Source organism: Mobula hypostoma, chromosome 23, assembly GCF_963921235.1.
Source record: "Mobula hypostoma chromosome 23, sMobHyp1.1, whole genome shotgun sequence".
In the NCBI taxonomy this organism is placed as follows: Eukaryota; Metazoa; Chordata; class Chondrichthyes; order Myliobatiformes; family Myliobatidae; genus Mobula; species Mobula hypostoma.
Genome location: NC_086119.1, coordinates 25,335,003 through 25,357,569, shown reverse-complemented (window position 1 = coordinate 25,357,569; position 22,567 = coordinate 25,335,003). Strand labels below are relative to the sequence as shown.

Sequence of the window (22,567 nt, the reverse complement as noted above, 5' to 3'; positions counted from 1 at the left end):
GTCTCAGTATGAAGTTTGATGTGTTTTCAAATGCATGTTGATGGGGGAAAATTGTATAATATAGTTTTTGTTTATACTGTTGAAATTTATCAGTTGCATTTTGAACAATCACATTAAGTCATGGGATTTTTTGAAACCTGTTAAAATTGTGTGTACTTGTGCTCTAATAAATTACTTACTACACAGAAACCTCAAACAAATTCATGTCTTTATAGGAATGAATTTACTCGGCTGTGCTAGTGAAGGTAGATTTTTAGTTTCAATTAAGATGATGGGTGTTCACTGTTATTCATAAAGTAAATATGTTCTCTCCTGACATAGATCTTACCCGAGCAGTTAATGCTCTCCCACAGAACATGACAACGCAGATGTTCAATGCAATAGCAGCTGTTACTGGACAGGGTCAGAATCCAAATGCCACACCAGCACAGTGGGGATCCAGTCAGTATGGCTATGGAGGAAGCAGTGCCTATCATGTAAGTTTGTCACTATTTCTGTCAGGATTTCTGATCAGCTTTTTAAACCCTAGGATATTTTGGTGCTTAATTCTAAATGATGTGATGTTCCAGATGTTGTCATTGTAGCTTTGATTCAACTTCACTATTTCCAGACTGGATTTGCCCATTAAGTAAACATCCATCACGACTAATACATAAAATGCTAAGGATAATTAACAACCAAATTTTAACAGTACACAATGACATTTTCTCATTTTGTTATGAAATTTTACAACAGGTAATGTGTTACTTTTGTAGAAGAATTATTATAATAAAATTAAGAAGGAACTGCCCTGTTGCCCCTACCACATACAATGCATAAAAGCAACAGCCTGATACTCTAAGGTCCCTCATCCACTGGATCTATATTATAAATTAATCCAGATTGTGGGAAAGATCTCTAGACTGTTACATATTCTCTCTAATGAAGTAGTGGCTTCAAAGCAAGTTTAAGTCTTTACATGAATGAAGTACTTATTCAGCAGTTACACATGCCTGAACTTTTCTAGTAAGGACCAACTCAGCCAATGATTTACCAAATCCAAGTCCAAGTTCAAACACTGTAATGGAAACCGGTATTTTCATTCTGTATTCCCCTCATGCCATAGCCGATTTGAATACTCAAAACAAAACTGCAAGTGCTAGAAATACAAAATGGGGCAATTTCTATGGAAATTGAATTGGCATGTTAGGCCAACAACCTTTTTTCAAAATTGATAAAGTTAAAAGGGAAACAAGATTTAAGTAGCAGACAACTATTCTATGATTGATTATTTGTATACACATTGGCATGTTCCTTACTATAGTAAATCAATACTATATGTATTCTGTCCAAATGAAGTTAGAATCTTCAATGATAATGTAATATTTTCTGTGATTAGATTTTTAGCCACCACCTTAAGAGTAAAATACATAAATAGATACAGAAAACAGGCAGTGGTCCTGAATGTTCGATCAGTTTATGTTTACCCATGATTGAAATATTGTGCAATGGCTGTGATTTTTTTTTCTCTCTAAATCGCTATTTTCAGACTTTAGTGTAGTGGAACCTGACTTAGTGGTTTTATTCTTTTCCAGGTTTTTGCAACCCCTGCACAACAACCAGTAGCAACGCCATTAATGACTCCAAGCTATTCGTATACAACACCTAGTCAGCAACCGATTACAACGCCACAATACCACGGCAGTGCTACTCCACAGACTCCTGCCACAACCCGACAAAGGTCACAGCCAAAGTATGTGTCTCTGGAAAGCTGATTGACATTACATTAAAAGGGGCAGTAAATTGTGCGTGTAGGTCCTGAAATGGTGCATGGAAAGTAAATCCAGTGATTTAATTTTGGTGAATATGTGAGATCATCAACTCTTGAGCCAGGGAGGATAAAGAAGAATAATTTAAAAGCTGGGAATTACAAAATTTCTGAGAACATGGTGTCCAAATGCACAAGTTATTTAAAAATTATTAGATTCATTTCAATTTGGATGTATTAGGGTCAAGTGTAAGATTTTTAATCTGAATTAATCTGAAGTTCTGTGTTTAATTCTTGGTTACGTACTTAAGGATGCTATAGCCTTGGAGGTGGTACAGCACAGTTGCCTAGACTGGAACTTAAGAGTTTGAATTTCTTTTGAATGCCACAAATTAAAAGGTGATGTGAGGATTTGATTTGGTAGTTGCTGAGACGTTTACAGTGAGGAATGAAAATCAGGGGAAAATAATATTAGAGGATATATTAAGCTGGAGCACAATTAATAAATGCACGAATGATAGTAGAAATCCTTAAGAGGCTTCTCCTTTAAAAAGCTGTGAGTACTACATCATTTGGGTCTGTGGCAGTATCAGAGGATAGGGATCAATTGTAACGCAATGGAGTTGAAACGGATCTGCCATAATCCATTTAAATTCAGAATATGCTTTGAGAAGTGAATATACCAATATCTGTATACCATGTAAAATTGAAATACAGTTTCTGTAATCCCAATGAAAATCTTGTACTTCAGGAATTTGTTAGATTGTGCATGAAGGATAAAAATATGCAAGTGACAAAAGTGCATTTACCAGCTTCCTATTGTATACTCCTGATCTACCGAAGTATGCTCTAGAATTACCAGGGTGCCTTATTAAAGATTTGAAATTGACAGGGATATCTATATATGGGAACATTATTCCTGAATCTCAGGGCAAGCTTCAAGTTTGCATCTGTTGATGGATGCAATACTATACCAACTTCAGAGATGCAGGCAAGAAGTGAGTAGAAGTCGAGATGCAGTTTGGGTTAATGTGACATTATTATGAGTTCAAGATTCCTAACATTGTTTCTGGTCTTTTGACTTAGGACTTCAACTGCCCATACTGCTGTTGACTGGGGCAAAATAGCAGAACAGTGGCTGCAGGAGAAGGAACAAGAGAGGCGAAAACAGAAAGCCAAGATGACTCCTAGACCTTCACCCAGTCCCATGATTGAAGGCACCCCAATGTCTATTGCCGGTGATGCCACACCATTGTTAGATGAAATGGATCGATAGGGGAGGGCAGCGTGAACATCATTTGAACTTTGACCCCTGCCCTCTCCCTTGGGTCTGCTAATTTCAGTGTTTCCTGATACCCAAAACTACTGATTGGCTAAGGATTTGTTTTCTAAGCTATATATTGGTTACTTTCAGGTTGTCTTTGACTCTCATTTAACAAGAAGTGTGAAACCTTCAGGAGGCCAAGGGAAGTCACTGGAATGCTGAAATGAATAGGTCGCTGGGCTTGGATACAATGCCTAATGGCTGAAACAGAATGCATATCCTATTGTGATTTGCACATGTGCAAAAAAAAGTCAGTTTACAGCCAGTCTAATTTTAATTTCAACAGAGTTGGGAGTTTGGACATGTGTAACTGTTAAGTAAGGGATGGCCCTGTAAAGCATACCGGTTATCACCTTCTTGACAAATGCAAATGTTTCCATCATATAATGGTGTACATAAGTAGGTATATGCAAACTTGTTTTTTATGCTTGAGGTGAAACTTGACAAACACAGAAACAGTCACCAACATGTGGTACTTATGTTCTGGTGGGAAGAGAGAAATTGTACCTGATTTAATAAGCTTCCCTGCCCCCCACCCCCCCCCCCCAATAAGAGCATTTACTTTTCAAGACACTTTCTCACATTCTGCTTCTTCTGTAACTTAAATCAGAACAATTTTATTATCAAAACTCCTTTAGATACTAAATGATTCAAACACAACTAGCTATACTTCTGTGTTTGTATTCCAAAGCCATTCAGTGTATGAAGGGAAGAGATTGTGCAGTGAGGGATTTAAATAACCTCAGTTTATCAGTATCTGAACTCCAGTGGCATGCATCTTGTATGCCTGTGTTCATGCAATTTTCAGGTTTTCTTGGTAGCAATAGCAGCTCGATGTTATCACAGCTGGAAGGCAGACACCAACAATTATACACCCTCATATGAGCTGGAAGGCCATTGTGCAATGTCATTTCATCTGCAACAGTTTGTTGCAGAAGTACGTCACAGGGTCTGCTGTTTCCCAGCAGCATCCGGTGAAATGTAATATTTTTGCTGCTGTAGTCATGATGTGATGGTGTTTTCCGCTCAGCTTGCTTCATTCAGACATAAAGTCTATCCTGCAGCTTCTGCTAACTGGCAGAAAATTATCCCACACATTCCATTCATAAGGGATGATGCAGGAAAATGGAATACTGTAGATCTACCATTTTTGGTAGAGGTATTAAGTTCCATTTTTTTCAGGTGAAAGACTCAAATATTGAGTTATGGCAAAATAGTAACCCCTATATATATATTGCAGTTCTTTCCAATCACATCAGTCAATGAATATAATACCCTTTGGCTCAGAAATAGTTGAAGGCCCTCAAGACCCATATTTTTGGTTATTTATTTTTTGAAAATAGTCACTATAATGGAGTTTGTAACTACGTTGTTTTAAAGGTTTGTGTAGCTTATGGAAAAATATTAGTGAGTATTAAGAGTTGCTGTAGTGCTTCCTACAGTACCTTTATTTTGTTGCTGAAATTAGAAACGTTTTTGAAATGCCCTGTACCTGGATTACAAATGCCTAACCCACAGCTAAAAAACCAATACAGAATAACAAAACTTTACTGATGTATTTCTCAAATATGCGGTTTCAACCAAATTTTGAGGTGATAATTCTGGTTTTGATTTACTCATAAGACAAATTTTAAAATGTATCGTTTGGCTGTAGTCAATGATACAGTGCAGTGTTCTATTTATCCAGATAACTTTAAACAAAACTTCTCTAATCATTAAATTTATAGAAGCACAATCACTAAAATAGGTTGGATTTGCATGAGCCTGTAAAACTGAGTCCAAGTTGTATCCAAAGGCATTGAAATGCCATAGTTACATGGATGGGAACAATTCTGATCAGTTAGTGAAATTATATGCGGTATGTGAAATGATAGATCCAGAATAGTTTAAACTGAATTGTTTTGCATTGCAGAATAATTTTATGCAACCTTAAATGATGTCATTTTGAAGAGAAATATTTTCAATTTCATTCACATTGTAAATTTCCTACAGCTTTTGCTCTGAATAAAAGTACAGTACTGTGAATTCAAATCTTGCTTATTGAAGCAGGCATTTTGTAACTACTGCAAACAGTTGCAAGTGTAACCATATGCAAGTTGAGTAAATCTGCCATGACAAAGTTACCTTATTTGCAAAAGCATCTTATTTTAAGGAGTTGTAATTCAATTTGAATAAGCAAGCTTGTGCTGTGCATTGAAGGCAGCTTTATGCACACTGGGGACTGTAGTATTTTTTTGAAATAATGTAATTATATTCCATTTTACACAAGAAAAATCTTTAAACCCATATAGTTACTAGTTTATGCTAGTATAATCTATTTCTTTTTTTTATTGGTGAGTGCCTCTTCCCACTTATGTATTGTTGGGAAGTATATTACATGAAAAATAATGGGGTTCTCCTTGTGCTCTGTTATTTAAATAATTTAAAAGTTTTATGGCTTCAGAGTTGCATTAAATTGTATTTTCAAAACAAGGAATCTTAATCCAGATTATCATGCTTTCCATTCTCTACCTTGTATCTTTCCATGAATAAAGCAAATACACCAAACCATTCGTGTTTCAATGCTTCAGTGGCAAGTTCCCATAGTGATTCAAAGTTTACCATGGTATCTGGGTTTTGTAAGCTGACATTTTGTATACAGAATGAGGTTCTTCCTCCTGGTACATTTTCTAAAATGCAGGTTCTAATTTTAACTAAAAGAAATACAACCACTGGATTCAAATCACTTCTATTTTAACTTTTTTCCGGGGGGGGGGGGGGAAGAACTAAAAGGTTGAATTTCCAAGTTACTGGAGATCATTTGGTGGGTGAGGAGGGAAGTTTTTAAACTTACCAAATTTAAAACTTGCAGCCTCAAAGGGAAAACGCATTTCTTGGAGGTAACGTTTTTTCCATTTCAGTGTAAGTACCTCTTAAGATTAAGTGCTGCTAGTCAACCTGATACTGAAAATTAACTGTTGTAATCTTGTTCCATTCTTTAAGTTTGGTAAGTTCAGTTGCTGATGAGAGTACTGTGTTTACAGAGCAAGCTTCCAGAGAAGGTGATAGAGACAGCTACAATTATGACATTTAAAAGACGTTCAGGCAGATACATGGATAAAGAAAGGCTTAAACGCAGGGGTTCGTAAACTTTTTAATGCTATGGAGCATTACCATAAACCAAGGGGTCTGTGGACCCCAGTTTAGGAATCCCTGTGGGGATATGGCCAAACAAGGATAAATGAAACTAATTCAGTTAAGCAACCTGGTCAACATGGACAAGTTAGGTTGAAATGCCTAGTTTGTGATGCTTTTCACTGAGCTCTTAAAGCAAAACTTAGTCTGCATTTCCTTCTATCTCAGCCGAATCCTGTGTCATACCACTTCATTTAAATGACGCCAGAACAAGCAAGGAATGGTCTTTATCCAGGCATATAGATGAGTTTGGCATCATGGTTGATTCAGACATGGTAGTTGAAGGGCTGTCATTCAATGTTCTATTTGTGTTCCTGCACATAATGATGTTGAACTTTTATTTCCTTTCTCAGTCTGAACGCTGTCTAATTATTCTTTGCATTTTCAGCAGCTTGTGTGAATATGCAAATAAGCATGTGAATACTCTGCTAGAGTGAAATATGGAACATTGTGCAAATTATCTTGGTAGGGTGGGGGGTATCTTTCACTTAACCTAACCTTAGGATGTTTGTGTCTGTTGTTTTGCAAATATGTGGTTGAGCAGCTCTTTTTTTCTCAGTTGAATTCAGAATAAATACAACATGTGCAGTCAGCATCATTCACTCCCATTCCCTTCATCCATAGAAAGGCATAGTTGAGATTAGATAAATGCATTTACAATATTCAAATCAAAGGTTAGAATTACTTTGCAAGTGATAATTTCTAAGGAATATACTCCCCTCTTGTGCTGGCTCTTATGTACATTTGATATCTTTGAGCCTGTACTCAATGGAGGTTACAAGAATGAGGGGGATCTCATTGAAACCCATCAAATATTGAAAGGCCTAGGTAGAGTGAACATGGAGAGGGCGTTTCCTATAATGGGCGAGCCCAGGAACGGAGGGCACAGCCTCAGGACAACCATTTAGAACGGAGGTGAGGAGGAATTTCTTTTGCCAGAAGGTGGTGAATCTGTGTAATTAATTTCCACGGACTGCTGTGGAGGCCAAGTCAATGGGTATAGTTAAAACATTCGTTGATAGGTTCTTGATTAGTAAAGGTCAAAAGGTATGGGCAGAGGGCAGGAGAATCATGATGAAATGGCAGAGCAGACCTAATGGCCCAAAGCCCCAATTCTGCACCTGTCTTGTCACTTTGTAAATGACACATGCCAGAAGATTTCTCCACTAACCTACCAATGGCATAACCTAATAATGTATAGGACAAATAAAGAGGTGAATCCGTCTTAAGCCTGGTCTATGTAGGATTGAAATGTCAATTAGAGCAACAGCATAAAGAGTGGATCAACTGTGTCGCTTTTGAGGGGAAACCTAAATCATGAGGTTTTATACAAAAATGAAGGCCGTTTGAATAATGTACTGAAAAGGCACTGGATGTTGTAGAATAAAGTGTTACTGTTTACAGAAAAGAATATAAAAATAAATGAGAAATTAAGTGAGGAAACAAAACAATAAATGCAAAGCAGGTACCCGTTCCATAAAATGTATCTATATTGTTAACTGGATAAACTTATTGTGAATTAATAATTCATGGCTTTAATTGTGTAAAATATTAATAAATGTACTTAACAATTAGAGAGTATTTGATTCAGTACAGCATTTTAGATTTTTTCTTCCAATAAAACAGGATTATGCCTCACTTATGAGAGTCTTAATAAATACACTACAGTTCATTTTGCTCTAACAGCTTGCAACTAATGAGTAATAAATGCCCACAAGCTATGAGTGAATTCAAAAATAACCATGATCAAACAGCATGATCCACCATTTAAAGCATTATTTCACTGCTGTGTGTAGAATATGGGATTTCAAAAGGCTGCAGCAACTCTTTAAATTATCGGTTACATAGTTTATTTTTTCACATAAGAGCTTTTTTTCTGTATCCAAAATATTTTGGTAGTGATTTGTTATTTTGTAAAGGCAGATTTACATTTATCTGAAATGCTGTAACATGGAGGTGCACTATAAATAAACTTTAACCTTGAGAAAGCTGGAAACTATGCTCTTTTGTGGTGATTGATTCTTAAAGTGAAGTGTGTAGGTCAGGCCAGTTCATTGTACCATTTGAGAAGTTACATTTCACTTATGGAAAACTTGTGTATCCTAAATATCCATTGAACATTTTGTTAAACTAATATTTTTGTGTCTTCATTTTCTACCAATATACACACACGCACAGAACCATACACCCACAAGTACATGCACAAACAACAAAGCACTCAGTAGGCACTCTTCGGTCTAGGAAGTACCTAATAAAGTGGCCACTCAGTGTATTTCCATATATTGTGGTCTTCAGCTGTAGTAATCCATCCACTTCAATGTTCAATGTGTTGTGTATTCAGAGATGCTCTTCTGCACACCTCTGTTAAACACGTGGGTATTTGAGTTACTGTCTCCTCCCTGTTGGTTTGAACCAGTCTGGCCTCTGGCCTCCCTTGTCTTCTCTCATTTAAAGGGTGTTTCTGCCCACAGAACTGCTGCTCACTGGATTTTTTTTTTGTTTGTTTCTTGCACCATTCTCCATAAACTCCATGTGCATGAAAATTCCAGATCAATTTCTGAGATACTCAAACCACCCTGTCTGGCACCAACCATCATTCCACGATCAGTCACTTAGATCACATTTCTTCCCCATTCTGATGTTTGGTCTGAACAACAACTGAATCTTTTGACTATGTCTGCATGCTTTTATGCATTGAGTTTCTGCTACGCGATTAGCTAGTTAAATAATTGCATTTACGAGCAAGTGTACCTAATAAAGTGGCCACTGGGTGCATATGCACACAAACGTTTGTAGCTTTTAGAAATTGCCCTTTCTTCATCTAGTTGTAGTGTTTGCATCTTGCATAGATGATGCCACAGAATCCAATCACTCTGTAATTCACCCACAGCAACTCATTATGTGGCACTCAGTATTTCTAGCAGATTGGGCTGCAGCTTCATTGTTGATGAGTCCAATCCTGCCTTCACAGAGCATTCCCCAGCACGTTTCCTCTCATAAATTATTACACTGAGATGTGCTTCAAACAGTAAGCAAGGACACAGACTGACTCCACCAACCCCTTTCTGTGGTTAGACATACATTTTAAGTATGGGTGTGTCATGTTCTGTAAGGTCATTAAAAGCCCAGTCTCAAGTGTTGGAAGCATTTCAGAACAGATCAACAAAATAAATCATCAAAAACACTTTGGTATATGTGGACCCAACAGTTCAAAATGGTTCTATTCCAGAAAGGTTGTAATGATGATGCTCAGTTTAAGGTTATGAGATGATCTCTTGATTATAGAAGTGCTTTATCATTTCTAGAATAAATGTTTTTTGAAACAACCAGGGGAATCAAATGATTGATTTGATATGGACATGGTGAAGGTAGAAAGGATTAGCGTTTGGGTGTTTTTGATTGGATTTTGTTCTGAATGCCCTGTTCCTGTGTTGTAATCCATGTTCTGTTATTTTTATTTTAGTATGTATTGAAAGAGGAAGTGGCAGTGACTGTAAATTACTGCTCCTACAACTAATCAATCAATCTATCTACATACAAGACATTTCAAACAAGCTATATCATTCATAATTAAACGCTACCTTTATAAACTTTACTCTGGCCAATGGTGCCACTTGTTGAAATTGCCTTGTCGGGAAAAGGGTGAATTATGATAAATATGCGAATTTAGCTCAATAGAACATGGCAGCTTGATATATACAAGTAAGCTTAAAGTAAATGTGCACAGCAAGATGATTAAAAGGTGTTAAATTTATTAAATTTTATAAAGGTTCCTTTCTATGATGCAGTTAAGTCCATCTGTACAAATGTAAAGCAATAAAGAATCAAAACTTATCACAAGGAATATCTGTGTATTGTATATTTCTAGTCTATCTCTGTGTTGTCCACTAATCAGCTGTAAAGTCATGCATTATTTCACCATTTGCAAAATGTTAATGCATTACAGTACAATTTTGATTTGGTACATACATACATTGTTATGAGGTCAATGGGAATTTTTCTGCAACACTACGTTTCAACATCTCCACCAATAACCTTGCCAGGTGCTGTTGGTATAGTCATCTTTCTTTTTTGCCGAGATTTTAAATTGTGTCTTCTCCTGCCCTTTTTAGGCCGTGGTTTCTTGATTACATTGCCAATTGGGGGAACTAAGTGGTTTGGTTTCAACGTAGAATTTATTGCCACCTGTCTGGGCACTGTGTGGGTAACTGATGGGGTTGTTGTCTCCTCTTGTCGAGGTGTAATCACTGTTAAAACAGAAATTTCTTTTTTGAAGGAGTGGGAATTGGGGTTTTGTTCAGTAGGCGCCAAGGTGAATGTTCCTTCTGTGTAGGACTGATGCCCACCAACTGGCTCGTGCCATAATTTGGCAGTCAGATTTTCTCTATAGAATTCAGCTGAAGAGTTCTGTGTCACCGAGAGAGGAGTATCATCTTCCATTCTGTGATGCTGAAATCTCTGATTAGGTTTGGGCACTGTCTCAGTAGATGTCTTGTGCAGTTGTGTGTAGCTATCTACTCTGTGGGATTCATCATTCATCATGTTATTAAATATATCTCTACTTATCATTGAATCCAAAGAATTATCAAATAGATGTCGGTCAAGTTCATTACTGCTTCCTGTCTTCTCAATCTCAATGAAATATTCCTTGTTCTGAATTTTCTTTTCAATAGCATTTGTTGCCTTGCTGCCTTTGTGACCAAGTTTCCCTTTACGGTTCTTCTTCTTCCCTTTCCCCTTTCTTCTCTTTTTGCCTTTCCTTCTTTTCTTCTTCTTCTGCTTGGCTTTGTCCAACAAAATGTCAGTCTTCTCATTTGCAGAACTGCTTGCAGTCCCAGGCACATTGCTGTGGACTGAGCTCTGAGTGACAGTCGCCATGACTTTAAGGAGGTCTTCCGCCGCATTGAGTACTTGGCCGAGGGTTGATTGTTGACTTGTAGCTTCTGGTTTAGCGGCGCCTGGAGTGGCTGTAACTGATGGACCGCTGCTCGTCCAAGGCAAGGTTGCTGGGAAAATGGAATCGGATTTCGGCTCCATTGTTGGCTTATCAATCAGATCTCCTCCGTAATCAAACAGCACAGACTTTCTAGGTACAGCAACAAGAATATGATCGTACCTCTTGCACCTTTCAAACATGAATGGAAACGATTAAAACCCTCCTTACACCCAAATGGTTGCATTCGTTATAAAGAAATCTTGTATGGCATTGCCACGCTAGATAACTTAATCAACATCTGAACCAAACATTTGAAAGTTGTTAGCTGAAAAATTAATCTACTAGGATGTAACATTTGAGAAAGTTCTTCTGTCTGTAGCCACTCACTAGGATTGGTGATTTAGTTGAAGACCCAAACTCAATGTTTTAAAAACAGTTCTTCCCCAAATCCAACAGAGTTCTGACCTGCCCATGAACCTCTGAACACTATCTCATCACTCGTCTTTTGCACTTCATTTTGTCAATGATAATAAACCTGGTTCTGATTCTGAATTAATAAAGAGTCATATTACTTTGCAAAGGTCTAAATGAACCATGTTTCTTCCGCTTATTTATTATGTAGACATTAATTCTGAAACTCTGTTTGATCATGTTTGACCAGCAACAATGGGGATTTCAAAATGAACCTCTACACAAGATTTTACAAAGTAACCACTAAATCAACAGAGACACAAGAGACCACAAATACTGGAATCTGCAGGCAAATACAAAAGCTGCTGGATGAATTCAGCAGATCAGGCAGCATCTACACAGGAAAAGAAATTGTCGATGCTTCAAGTTGAGACCCTGCGCCAGGACTAGAGGATGTTTCCTATGGTGGGGGAGTCTTAACCTCAGGATAGAGGGACGTCCACTTAGAATGGAGAGGAGGAGGAATTTCTTCAGCCAGAGAGTGGTGAGTCTGTGGAATTCATTGACACAGGTGGCTGCGGAGGCCAGGTCATCGGGTGTTTGCAGAGGTTAATAAGTTCTTGATTAGTCAGGGCATGAAGGGTTATGGGGAGAAGGCAGCAGAATGGGGCTGAGAGCGAAGTGGACTCTGCTCTTATATCTTATGGTCTTGTGGACTAAGAATGGAGAGGAATGATAGTTGGTGTAAGGAAGAGAGGGAGAGGGGTTCAACAGATGATTAATAGTTGAACCTTGGAGGGGTGAGGGCTGATGAGCAGAAGGATCCAAGTGGATGAAGGGGAAGGGTGAAGCTGGGGGACGGAGGCAGGTAGGCGATGGATGGAAGCAGACAAGGAAAAAGGGCAGGTGGACCCATGTGGGGGAAGGGAAGGTGAAGGTGGAGAGATGCAATGGAAGAAGATAGGCTACAAATCCTGGAATCTGATATGTTAGGAGGTCCTCATCGCAACCATTTAGAGAGAGGTAACCAGACAGGGGAGTAGGGGAGTCTATCAGTGGATGAATAGGTGGATGGAACTGAGGAGGGGGGAAGAGGACAAAAAATGGATGGGACTGGAGAGGTTGTATGAGACAGGAAATGAAAATAGAAGGAATGTAGATGGATTGGAAGGGAGAGGGAACACAGGGAAGTAAGGATTATGTGAAATTGGAGAATAAATGATATGGGCATCTAGTTTCCTTAAGCATTGTAGATGTGTAATAATGATAAGAAACTTACATTGTTTTCATTAAAAAAATTAATTTGATGTGAATAAGGGAAGATGTAGGAACAGCGATCAGTCATACCATCACTTTCAACCTTCTCTCCATTCAATATAACTGCAGCTGATCCTCTCATAAGCTATAACTTGAATATTAGAAGTCACACTGTATCAAAATGTGGTGTGTTCATGTCCCTCTCTTTGTATGTGTACAAAAATCCAGACTAGCATGCAATACATTCAATAACTTTGTTTTTTGATGAAACGTTAAACTGGGGTCTTTGAAGAGGAGAAGGAAACCATCCAAACTAACATCAACATCATGGAAAACTTTGTGATGGTGGACAGTCATAGAATGAAGGTGATAGGTAAAGGTTCCAAAAGTTGAGGTTCAAATTCAAGTTCAAGGTCATTCAACCTTGTCTGTTTCCATCCATCGCCTACCTGCCTCCATCCCCCAGCTCTACCCTTCCCCTTCATCCATGTGACTCCTTCTGCTCATCATCCCTCACCCCTCCAAGGTTCAATTATTACCTATCTGTTGAACCCCTCTCCCTCTGTTTTTTATACCAACTACATGTATACAACAAAACGAAACATCATTCCTATGGGGTCAAGTGAAATGAAGACGAAGTCTTTCTTACCCTTCCTCTATTCCCCACTCTGACCTTTTACTTCTTTTCACCTGCCTATTACTTCCCCCTGGATCCTCTTCTCCTTCCCTTTCTCTTCTGGTCCACCCTCCTCTCCTACCAGATTCTTTCTTCTCCAGCCCTTGACCTTCCCCACCCACCTGGCTTCACCTATCACCTTCCAGCTAGCTCCGTCCCCCCCCCCCCCCACCGCCGATCTTTTTATTCTGGCACGTTCCCCCTTCCTTCTCAGTCCTGAAGGGAGGTCTTGGCCCAAAATGTCAACTATCTGTTCATTTCCATAGATGCTGCCTGACCTGCAGAGTTCCTCCAGCAGGTTGTTTTGGATTTTCAGCATCTGCCAGGCTTTCTTGTGTTTCTTAGGCAATGGTTGTTTGGATTTAGATTGCACTGCTGTGGAGAGTAGCAAAGGCAAATACAGTCAAGGAGTTCAAAAAGGGAAAGGAAAAGAAATGCAAGTCTCTGGCTGTGGAGAAACAGAGGCAATGAGGCTAGTTGGATTGATCTGCTATAGAACCGATATAGACTTAATGAGTAAAAATGGATTCCTCCATTGTCAGACCCATTAAGTCCATATGATTGTATTGCAGAGCACATGGTCATAATGCTCTTTGTAGGAGCATGCTGTCATTATCAGCCACAGTCCTTACACTGCGACAATGACTACAATCAAAACTTATTTCATAGGATATCAAAAACTTTGAGGTGCACAGAAAGGGAAGTGAGTGACACATGAATGTATATCTACCTTATCCACTATCCCAACTGATCCTTAATCCCTTGTTCCCTGGTGACTTGTCGTTCCATCCCAGTTTTAACTGCATTTTGAATGTGTGACCTGGTTTATTATACGTCAACATAAATGAAGCTATTTACAAATGACTTACATTCACCAGAGAGTCTTAAGGATGTAAATTCATGTCGAACAAATAAATTCACACTTTGAGGAGAATTCCTCTGTTTCAATGTGGGACAAATTCTTTAGCGTGTTTGCATGTTTAGGGTGATAATTAGGATATACATACCGTATAGCAGAAATCTGCCTTCATGATTTAATTATCTTTATTTACAAAAAGCACTTATCAAATGAAGGGCTCTTGTGCCATAAGATCATAAGACATAGGAGCAGAATTAGGCCATTTAACCCATCAAGTCTGCTCCACCATTCCATCATGGCTGATTTACCATCCCTCTCAACCCCATTCTCCTGCCTTCTCCCTGTAACTTTAGACACTCTTGCTAATTAAGAACTGCTTTAAACACACCCATTGACCTGGCTTCCACACCCATCTAAGGCAATGAATACCACAGATTCACCCCCCTCTAGCTGAAGCAATTCCTCCCCATCCCTGTTTTAAAGGAATATTTGTCTCTGACATTCTTTAATAAATAAAGCAAAGATACACTGGGTGTGAAAATCAGAAATTTTAAAAATAAAATGCTAAAAACACTAGAAAGGGCAGAGGGGAGTACATCTTTCCTGTGGCCTGGTTTCCTCCCTCACAGTTGTTTTCTGTGCTGCTCTTCCGAGCAGTCTCCACCTCTGTGAAGCACATTTTTTGGCTTTGAAGGCTCCTGATGCAGCTGCGAGGAATGCTTCAGCTGGGAGAAAGCTCATAACAGTAATTTCTAACGAGTAACCCCCACAGCTTCACTTAGTGTCATCATTAAACGTGAACTCACCAGCCATACCAATACCGTTCCACACACTGCTCCTTGTAGGCCAAGTCAAAGCAAGGTACCTCTAACACATTGAAGAAGGCCTGACCTACAATCCGGGATGATGTGTCATTGACTCTTCTCAAGCATTGCTTTAACCTACGTGGAGAAGCCATTTGGAGAGTGAGAGAGGGGAGGGAAGGCAAATAGACATCAACAAATTTAACATGCTTCCTTACAGTGTTCATTTTCCCTCTTACATTACTGACCCCTGTCCCCACTGTAACATCCCAATTATGGTTGCAATCTTTCTCCACTTTCCCATTAAGTTCTCTCCCCAGGTAACACCCTTCAGAAGAACGGTAAGGGTCAAATGGCACTACGTACTTACTCAGTATCGCAGTCACAGTGGCTCATGGTGTGCAGCCTGAAGTTCCTGTGACCGTAGGAATAAGAGAAAGGGTATATCACGTGAGAACAGTGGTCATGTTCTCGGCAACACTTGTCCGTCTCAGAAAACTGGCCTGAGAGAGGGGGAGAGAGAGAGAAAGAGAGAAAGAGCAGTCAGTAAAATCCCGCCACACGGCTGAACCCCCAAGCACGATTAAATCCAAAGCACCACACAGAATGACGGAGGAACCCAGCAGGCCAGGCAGCGTCTGTGGAAAAGAGTGAACAGTCGACGTTTCGGGCCAAGACCCTTCATCGGGACTGAAGGAGGACACAGAGCCCAATTGTTATCGACCTGACGGCGGAATCAGGAAACAGCAGGCGGCAACAAGGACAATCACTCCGAAGCTGCAGATGCTGCAAACGTGAACCAAAAGCAGAAAATGCTGGAAACCCACAGCAAGACAGGCAGCAAACAGGAACACTGCCCTCTTCCACGGGGGCAGCCAGACCTGCTGCGCTTTGCTACCATTTTCTGGTTTTGTTTCACAGCTACGATTTCAAACACAAATTTCCAACCAGACCGAATTTACACGTAGTTATGCCAAGGCTGTTCCGTTCTGGCAACACAAATGACGGCAGATACTAGCATCTGGAGCAACGAATAATCTGCTGGGGGAAACTCAGCGGGTAAAGCGACATAGGTGTGGTGTGTGTGTGTGTGTGTGTGTGTGTGTAAGGGGGAGGAATTGTTAATATTTCGGGTCAAAATCTGGCATCAGGATTTCACCCCGAAACGTTGACAAACAATTCCGTGACTGTTTCTCGGTTCGTTAAATTCCTCCAGCAGGTTGTTGCTGGAGATTCCAGCATCTGTCCTCTCTCGTGTCTCCGTTTTAAACGTGAGTTACGGCCAGAACTACTTCACGCCGGCAACATGGGGCACGGCACTTATTCGCTCCAAGTCTATAGTTGCAAACTTTTGCGTTGAAGTGTCGGCTTTAAGACTCTTAAATCCAGCCAAACAATCCTACTATTGAGCGCCCGGTGGGATTAAGGCGCTTTAATGAAACGGCAAAGCGATAAAGATATTTTTGTTCAGTGCAGTTACCCAAATGGTCATAGCTCTTAGCATTATTGCCTGCCCCACACCACAGGGTCCCGGGGTAAGTGAAACCTCTTTTCCTCCTGCGGAGAACGGCTTCCTCATTGGATCGAGCCTCCCGAGGCAACCGGCGTGGAACGACGTCTCCTTGGGAATGACCCAAGTTCGCGGCTCTTTGCAGCTGCAGCAGCCTCAGGCACTCGGCTCTACCGGTCGCCCACTGCTGGTTCAGGAGAATCCGCCCAGTTAAGGGGGAGTCCGCCGCCCGCAGCGTGCAGTCGTTCATAAAGGAATGGACTGCAACCTGATCTCCTGTGACAGAGCACTCCAGGACCCGGCCGTTGCTCTGCAACATGGATTTAACCATCTCGGCGCCGTCGCTGATCTGGGTAAACCTCAATTGCTTTGCAACGCTCGGGGCAGCGGACCACTTAGCACAGTAGGGGCCGTCCGTCAGGTAGTAAGCCTCCCGCCGTCCTGCCCCCTCCCAGGCGCCCCGATGGCAGCTGGCCAAGTGATGAGCCGAGGGCCAGAGCAGAGCCAGGAGAAGCGGCCACATCGCCGTTAATTGCCAATTTCAGCACCGCCGCTCAGTGTGACAGCGCTGCCGCCGCGCTAAATCCTAGCAGCCAGCGAGCGCTCCATCGGCAGCCACCGCTCTGACCGCCAGTTACCTTGGAGAACCCCCTTTTAAAGTCGCCAAGTAGCAGGATTTTTTTCCCCGATGGAAGGGAGGAGTGGTACGGAGAGATTTCCTTGGCGGCCAGAGATCGGATGATTTGTAAGGACCGATCAGCTTCAGTTTCCTGTGGGATTTAGCGAGCGCCCCCACCCCCCCGCTAGCGCGCCCCATTCTGACTTGGCTTCTGATTTCTTTTGTGTTTTGTTTTTGTTTTCCCGCGAAAAGACACATCGGAGAGAACGTGGGAACAAACGTGACTCAGCTCACTTTCAAATGCGTAAAAGGGTTTTTGTTTAAAATTAAACCCACTGAAAATGAATAGGGCTATTTTGTAAAAAGATCAACAAGAGGGTGGGGAATCTTCTGCCGCCAGACCTGCGCAGTATTTCTGACATTAACATTTTTAAAGATAGACTCAATCAAATCGATTTAGGGGATCTAGTCAAAAAAGATTACTTTACGATTTAACTCCCACGCCGTTCACACCGACTGCGCGTTATAACAGCCGTGCTTGCGCAGTACTAAGTAGAAGTAAGTGATTGTTCTGTAAGAGCGGGGAGGTCTGTAGTTGTCAAGCTTACCTCTAAAACTTACATCATAATTACTCTAATGCTTTCTCTTTATAATAATTAGTATAAATGTGCTCTTTTGCTTAGTGTACGTACCCTAAAAGGAATACTTGGCTAAATATACGAGACGGTAAAGAGACTGCGGAACATCTTGCTGTAGAGTAATTTAAGTTTCTTTGAAATGTTAAGCTTAAAAACGTTTTACACCAGACATTGGATGGGCTATGTTATAAAAGCAAAATGTGACAGGTTTTTCCAAATTTCACAGACCAACCATCAATTCCTTATTAGCCCCCTTTACTGAGGGGGCTCACTCACCACCTTCCCCACATATCCCACCTCCTAAAACCTCATTATCTCTCAGAGGAGCACTGGTTCTGCTTTGCCATTCATAGATCATAAACAGTATGGCATATATGGGAAGAGGCTCATGATGTTGTACTGAACTAATAAACCTTGTCATTAAAAACCTAATTAAACACAACCCTTCTTAAACACTTCTATCACATTGCTTCTATTACTACCCAGGAGAGCACATTCAAGGTACCCATCCCACTCTCAGTGTGGCAGGAGTGATACCTCTCTCTCCCTGTGGCATGTCGAACCATTGGGTGGGCAATGGTTTTTGATGGACTCTCAATCCTGGCCCCTTTGGGGGCTTTGCTATTGCTTGCCTGCCGGGTGATGGGGGTGCTGATGCTTTTGCTGGGGCAGGTGAGGAGAGGGTTGCTGCTTTGCGGCTGCTTCTGCATGGGAGGGGAAGGGGGACTTTGGGGTTCTAACATTTTCCTGTCATTCATTCTTTGGGGTTTTTCTTCTGTTTCGTGGATGTCTGCAGTGAGTAAGAATTTCAGGCTGTATATTGTACACATTCACTGCTATTAAATTGAACTCTCTGTGCAAATAAAGAACTTGTCCTGCACATCTCCTTTGAACTTATCCCCTACCCCCACCTTAAATGAATGCCCTCTAACATTAGACATTTCCACCCTGGGAAAAGATACTGACTGTCTAACTCTTTCACTGCTTCTCATAATCTCATACACTTCTATTCAGAAGATATAAAATATCCCCACAGTATTTTCATCTGACAGTCTTTAATATTATCTTGAAGTTGGAATTGTGTTACTTAAATCCAAGTTTCTTTAACCCCTGTCCTCTTGAGAAAGACTCTTTTCATTGAGTTCACCCTTATCTCCAGGATGCTCCCATTTCATAAAGAACCCTTTCTAATCTTGGTGACTTTCCTATCGTGGCAACTGTTACTTAGTGTCGTTGCTTTGTTAAATGATACCTTTTAGGGCCAAGTGAAGCCACAAGATTTCCCTGTGGTCTGCAACAGAGTCTGGTCACAGTTCACATACATTTTGAATTATATTTTATTAACTTATTGGTGGTAATATTTAGTTTTATGCACTTTGTGTGATATATTATTGTGGGTGTACTGTGGTCTAGACGAACATTGTTTCATTTGGTTGTATATATGTACAGTCAGATGATAATACACTTGAACTTGAACAATAAAGCTTCAGTTTAGACCAGCAATGAAAAGAACACCAGGCAGGGAAGTGGCTATTCTTTTCCAGCCAGATTTCATGGATGCATTGTGCGATTACCCATTGTCACCTTAATGGGTATGAGCTATGTAGCCCTGCACACAGCGTGTGTATGTGTCAGGTTTTGGCTAATCACATTCTCTAAACCATACATCATATCCAAAAGACATGTAAGGAGCAATGTATTCCCATCATTTCTACAATGCTACCTTGCTGTAGTCAATATCAGTTGCACCTGCTCATTATCCAGCTCCCTTTCGTCTTGATTTATCCTACTACATTCTAGCTGCAACACTTCTGGTGCTCTTACAATATTGCATCTTTGGCAAGAGCCTCATGGCTTTCGTATGAAATCCAGCCAGAGAGTGTCATTCTAATACACAGAAGTTGCAAAAAAAAAACTTGACAGTAAAAAAAAACAGAGGACATGGGTTAAGGGTGAGGGGGGAAAAGTTTAAAGGGAACATTGGGGGGCTTCTTCACTCAGAGAATGGTGGGAGTATGGAATGAGCTGTCAGACGAGGTGGTAAATGCGGGTTCTTTTTTAACATTTAAGAATAAATTGGACAGATACATGGATGGGAGGTGTATGGAGGGATATGGTCCGTGTGCAGGTCAGTGGGATGAGGCAGAAAATGGTTCGGCAAAGCCAAGAAGGGCCAAAAGGCCTGTTTCTGTGCTGTAGTTTTTCTATGGTTTCTTTCTATGGTTTCTAGTTCAATCTGGAAAAGAGTGAAGTGCTACACTTTTGAGGGTCCAACTTTAAGGTCGAGTGCAGAGTTAGTAGCAGGATTCTTAACACTGCAGAAGAATAGAAGGAGCTATGGGGTCCATGCTCATAGATCCTTTAAAGGTGCTGCACAATTTGTTAGAGTGGTTAAGAATGTGTATGGTTTGTTGGCATTCAGTAGCCAGGGGATTGAGTTCAAGGGCTATGAGATAGGGCTGCAGCTCTACAAAGCACTGGTTAGAACACAATTGGACCATTGTGTTTGTTTCGAGTCTCCTCATTATAGGGAGGATGTTGAAGGTTTTGAGAGGTTGCAGAGGAGATGTACCAGGATGTTGCCTGCATTACAGAGCATACCTTATGAGGAAAGGTTGAGAGAACTAGGGCTTTTGCCTTTGGAGAGGAGGATGAGGAGTTGTTTGACAAAGGTGTACAAGATAAGAGGCATTGACAGAGTGAACAGCCCGTACCATTTTCCCACAGCAGAAGTGGGTAATACGAGAGAGAATAATTTTAAAGTGATTGAAGCAAAGTATGGGGTAATGTCAGAGGTAGTTATTTTTACACAGAGAGTGGTGGAATGCACTGGCAGTGATCATGGTAGAGGCATCTACATTGGAGACTCTTAGATGGATGAAAGAAAAATGAGGGCCACATGGGAGTGAAGCATTAGTTTGATCTTAGAGTAGGTTAACAGTAGGTCAGGAGCTTGTACTGTGCTATACTGCTCCATGTTCCATGTTCCATGCCTTTTTTCTCTAGAGACAGTCAACCAAAATTCCTTAATTGTTGTCAGGTAAGCCACCCTCTGCTGGGGTTTAGAGTGGCTGTATTTACCCTCCATCAAAATAGCTCGGATTGAAGAAACACACTCAATGTGGTCGTCATCTGTTGGTTATCTTGGTGTTAAGCTTTGTCAAAACCATGGGTGCACAAGCACCATGAGCTGAGGCACTCTCTGCCCCGTTGTTGTAAAGGACAGGCCTGGCCATGTTGCTGGAAAATATACCATTCAATTTGTTCACGGTGAACCACCAATGCCTCATGGAAAATTTATGCAGGAAAACATCTTTGACCACAAGTCATTCAGATAGAAAGTCTCCATGGAAAGTCTTCAGAAAAAGATAATCAGTAAATTTGGTAGAATGAGTCATTACAGATATGTCAAATGAGCATTTTGCTTGGCTAGTGGTAAGAAGGGCCCTCAATGTTGACCTTTCTTGCAGAGTTGAAGTCTAAGCATCATCATACACTGCCTAATGAAGGGTCTTGGCCCAAAATGTTAGCTGCTTATTCCTCAAAGTTCCCTCTAATTTTTTTTTACAGCTCTGCAGACCAAACCAGCCCGTGCTCTGAGCAGGAAATTTTTACATGGCCCAAAAGCAGCACAACGCTTTAAATGTTCATATGTATACTATGAATATTTGTAATAAAACTTGAAAAATCACAACCTTTTGCTTTTATTTATTAATCAGAAGGTATAATGAAATATAGATCATCAAAGAATACCTTTCACATTTTGTAAACTTTTTCTAGCTATGTCGATTCCCGGCTGCATGGCAACCAAGGTTATGTGCACGGGAGCATTTCAGTTACTACTCGGCTGCATAGCTGCACAGTTAGAGGGAACAATGCTTTCCACAGATGCTGCCTGAGCTGCTGAATTCCTCCAGTGTTTTGTGTGTGTTATCATACACTGCCCCTGGGACCATCATCCATCTGCCTCAGGAATATGCATTGACCAAAAAGTAATGGGAGGAGATACAGTGGTCTTTGTTGAGGCTCATCCCAAACAGTTTTGTAACACAGAACTCTGTGATCTGCAGGCTGATGCCTGGAATGCATACTGAACAAACACCAGCCACTGTTGTAAGATTGTCAGCATGGTGAAAGACTTAGGGCCCGCTGAAACCTACCAGTGGGCCCAGTCCAAAGAGCGATGCACCAAACTGGAGACTCACTGGATTCTGCAGCAGCCACACCTAAAGCCCCATTGGGAAAGACCACAGCTTAAGGCACTCCTGCCAAACAGCATGAACCTGTGTCAGAACCTTTGGATCTACTGTTCATGGAGTGTGAAAAAAAAAAACGATGTCATGCTGGTATAAAGTAAATGGAATGGCATGGTTTGCAATGAGCATTGTAACATGATTATATTGTAAATTTGCACATTTCATGAATAAAGTAGTTTGGAGGGAAAACACCACTAATAATTAGAGTGCTAACTGAGTATATGCTGTGTAGATATTGACTTTTCTTTCTACATTTCAACAGTGAAAATGTTCAAAATACTACATAGATTGTAAAGTCCTTTGGATTTGTGGTGCTGTGGAGTGCAAATCATTATCTAACTTAAAACTCCATCTCAG

At 40.6% G+C, this 22,567-nt stretch overlaps 2 protein-coding genes across 3 annotated transcripts in view; one reads left to right on the top strand and one right to left on the bottom strand.

Annotated features, from left to right (window-relative positions):
- supt6h (SPT6 homolog, histone chaperone and transcription elongation factor) overlaps nucleotides 1-8,233 on the top strand; it is a 73,937-nt gene extending 65,704 nt beyond the window's left edge. Inside the window, exons 35-37 of the mRNA XM_063031795.1 lie at nucleotides 322-476; nucleotides 1,575-1,732; nucleotides 2,834-8,233. Coding sequence (XP_062887865.1) covers nucleotides 322-476; nucleotides 1,575-1,732; nucleotides 2,834-3,023 — 503 coding nt within the window. The 3' untranslated portion in view covers nucleotides 3,024-8,233. The remainder of the gene's footprint in view (nucleotides 1-321; nucleotides 477-1,574; nucleotides 1,733-2,833) is intronic.
- A 1,741-nt stretch (nucleotides 8,234-9,974) lies between these two features.
- Nucleotides 9,975-17,305, bottom strand: proca1 (protein interacting with cyclin A1). 2 transcript variants are annotated; one of them, XM_063031797.1, is made up of 4 exons: nucleotides 16,734-17,305; nucleotides 15,558-15,690; nucleotides 15,191-15,325; nucleotides 9,975-11,370 (listed from the first exon to the last, which is right to left on the bottom strand). In XM_063031797.1, exons 1-4 carry the CDS (start codon nucleotides 17,218-17,220, stop codon nucleotides 10,254-10,256), a joined length of 1,872 nt encoding a protein of 623 aa, XP_062887867.1. In that variant the 5' UTR covers nucleotides 17,221-17,305; the 3' UTR covers nucleotides 9,975-10,253. The 2 variants fall into 2 exon arrangements, with proteins under 2 accessions (XP_062887867.1, XP_062887866.1); XM_063031796.1 differs by having other exon boundaries at nucleotides 9,976-11,370; nucleotides 16,668-17,305.
- Between the last annotated feature and the right edge of the window lie 5,262 nt (nucleotides 17,306-22,567).